Source organism: Sinocyclocheilus rhinocerous, unplaced genomic scaffold, assembly GCF_001515625.1.
Source record: "Sinocyclocheilus rhinocerous isolate Xijiao unplaced genomic scaffold, SAMN03320098_v1.1 scaffold603, whole genome shotgun sequence".
Taxonomy (NCBI): Eukaryota; Metazoa; Chordata; class Actinopteri; order Cypriniformes; family Cyprinidae; genus Sinocyclocheilus; species Sinocyclocheilus rhinocerous.
This window is the reverse complement of record NW_015656630.1, coordinates 990,620-993,391: the sequence shown is the minus strand read 5'-3', so window position 1 is coordinate 993,391 and position 2,772 is coordinate 990,620. Positions and strand designations below refer to the sequence as shown.

The window sequence follows — 2,772 nt, the reverse complement described above, 5'->3', positions numbered from 1 at the left end:
GAGTTCGCTGCCAGAAAGGTCTCAAAATTCACACACAAATCCAAGGCGATTCACATTCACAGCCCATGATAAACTCGTGAATTTTTAACATTCAAAAATGTTGTACACATTTGTACATCTGTGAATTGTGTTTTGCATTTGTGAAACGTATTTTATGAATATATATTCTTATTTTGTGCATGTGCATTGGTTTTTGTGAATATATATATATTTTTTGTGCATGTGAATTATTTTTCATGCATGTGAATTGTGTTACGCATGTGTGCATCGCGTCTTTTGCGTGAATTATTATTGAGATCATTCTGGCTCCATAGATGACCTGCGATTTAAACGCAGTATAACATCGCCCTCCAGTGGACGTTTACACGAATCAGTTATTTTTGCAATGTATCACTCATCTAAAGTGAGTGCATCTGTCAAACTATCAATTCAAACCAAAATTTAGGAGGGACATCAAAATTTTGTACAAGAAAATGCCGTTATAAAAAATTTAGTTAGAAGAAATAATAATAATTATATTCCCTCTGACAAGATCGGTTAAAGAGGGGGAAGTTCGGGGGAGACTTCATCCATAAACTCACCCCAACTGCATGACACAGGCGGCTGTTTGGTCGACGGAGAAAGGGAGGGGTCTCCTTTATTAGCAGCCGCCACGCGGGCCGCACTCTTCTCTCCAGAACCCTTGACGGGAGAAGTGAACAGTGCGGACAGCACTCGGGGTTCGCGAGTGCTGCTTGAGCTTGTCTCACCCCCAGGCATACAACACATAGGGGATGAGAATCCCTGCTTGAAATACTTGCTCCGCATGCACAAGGACGCGAGGCATCTTTCCCTTGCGGAACTAATAGTCGTGTCAATTCTTTATCAAGTCGCTAAGCTCACCACAACGTGTCGCTTAGAAAGAAAGAAAAAAGACATATAATAATAATATATTTTTAATAATGGTTACAATTAAGTTATAATACGAGATGTAATTAAATAAAACACTCTTAGAAGCTAATTTCGTCAGAATTGGTTTAATATAAAGCTTTTGCTTTTATACAAACATCGAAGACATAAGGCTTTCTTTTTACATAAATTACATTTCAAATACACAGCAATACTTCGATTATATTGTCAGATTTTACTCTATAATGTTATTGCTAATTTAAAAAAAAGCTCTGCTACTGAAAGTTAAGGTGAAAGTCTATTAGGATGAGTTTTAATCTGCTTTTCTCTCCTGAAACAATATCCGTGACTATTAAATCTGCAATAACAGGTGGGTAATAAATGTTAAGTTCTGTACTAATAACTTTCCATAAAACCTGTACTTGAGAAGGTCTCAATATATTCCTATTTGTACACTAAAGACAGAAGAGATCATACACAACCCTGATGTCAACAAGGTCTTTTTACATGGCTTAACCCGCATATCCTGACTATGGCAGACAGTTAATTACTGATTTGATCGTTTTTGGTAGGATTTGAAATGACAATGACCAAAAATAATCCATCATCACCTTCTGAGGTGGCCAACTGTGCTGTAAACAAATGTCTCTGTACTTTCCTACCTGGATTTAAAAACAGAAAAATTACAAACGCATTTTATAGTCTCAAAGCCGATTAGTTAATGCTGCAGACTATGAAACACAGAGGTCACATCTTGCCAGCGGTAATTACATTGCAAAATGTTTCAGATCCACATCAACGTAAACATATAACTGGCTTCACACTTTCACTTCACATTTAATGACATAGAGCGCCAGGGCAAGAGAATGTAAGAGAGAGAGATCGTGTGCAAGAGCTTTCCGTGCCTTCGTGTCATTGTTGGTCTATGGGAAAACATCTCGCAGATACCCACGGGCCTGTCAGCCCAGCTACACGTCCATGTCAATGGGACACAGCACGTATCTGGGGTCAAGTTTAGGCGTGAAGTCACCGAAGTGTTTGGAAGCCTCTGTCCCAAAAACATCGAGCACTTTTCTGTTCATTAGGGCAAACCTGGACAGAGAAATCCATAACTTGACGTGTTCAAGAATTCATGTGCATATAAGACTTGTTAATAATAATTTCCACTAATACACACCTGCCCTTCGTCAACCGCAGTAGAAACTTCCAGTATGATGGTCTCAGATTTTGCACTTCCATAACCGCCTGATAAGATCCACCCAGGACATGTTAACCAAAAACATTTAACTATGGGCATGTTTCTATCATGTTCACACAGCAAAACTATTCCTTATAATTTAAAACCTGACAAACTTATTTTGTTTGGCTTTTAAAGTGCACTTAAAAGTGCTGTCTTTCGTTCATTTAAAAATTATCATTCAGTTCATGACTGAGCCATCAATAAGTCACACTGGCACAAACAGCTTCTGCATTTTAATGTGCTTTGTATTTTCCCTTGGTGTAAAAGTGTCCTTGGTTATGCAGAAGGTGCTTTTAGTTAGGTAGATTTTAAAAACATTTTAAACGTACCGCTTGAAAACAGATGGCAGTGGAGATGGCATAGATTACTGTGTCGGCCTCAGGGAAGTACGGAAACTTGCCTGCCTCGATCCCTTTGAAATACAATGTCTAAAAAGACAGTGAATAGATTATTAGTAGACTATACATACACACTTTTATATTACAACCCATTTAGAAATTTTTTTCGAAATCAGAATATTTGTTAAAATGTTTAAGAATCATATTGAATGTATAACGTTTTTATGGTAATTTACTGACCACAAAAATGAATTATATATATATATATATATATATTAAAATTAAACTGGTTTATAAATTTTAATA

The 2,772-nt window shown here is 36.9% G+C and overlaps 1 protein-coding gene across 3 annotated transcripts in view; it reads right to left on the bottom strand.

Moving 5' to 3' along the window:
* Nucleotides 1-1,039: 1,039 nt before the first annotated feature.
* Nucleotides 1,040-2,772, bottom strand: part of LOC107720646 (transmembrane protein 135-like) — a 9,146-nt gene continuing 7,413 nt past the window's right edge. For 2 of the 3 annotated variants that reach the window (XM_016528408.1, XM_016528410.1), the window contains exons 13-15: nt 2,458-2,556; nt 2,066-2,133; nt 1,040-1,980 (exon numbers count right to left, since the gene is read on the bottom strand). In XM_016528408.1, the coding sequence (XP_016383894.1) occupies nt 1,857-1,980; nt 2,066-2,133; nt 2,458-2,556 (291 nt within the window). In that variant the 3' untranslated portion in view covers nt 1,040-1,856. The remainder of the gene's footprint in view (nt 1,981-2,065; nt 2,134-2,457; nt 2,557-2,772) is intronic. The other variant, XM_016528409.1, reaches the window with a different exon arrangement.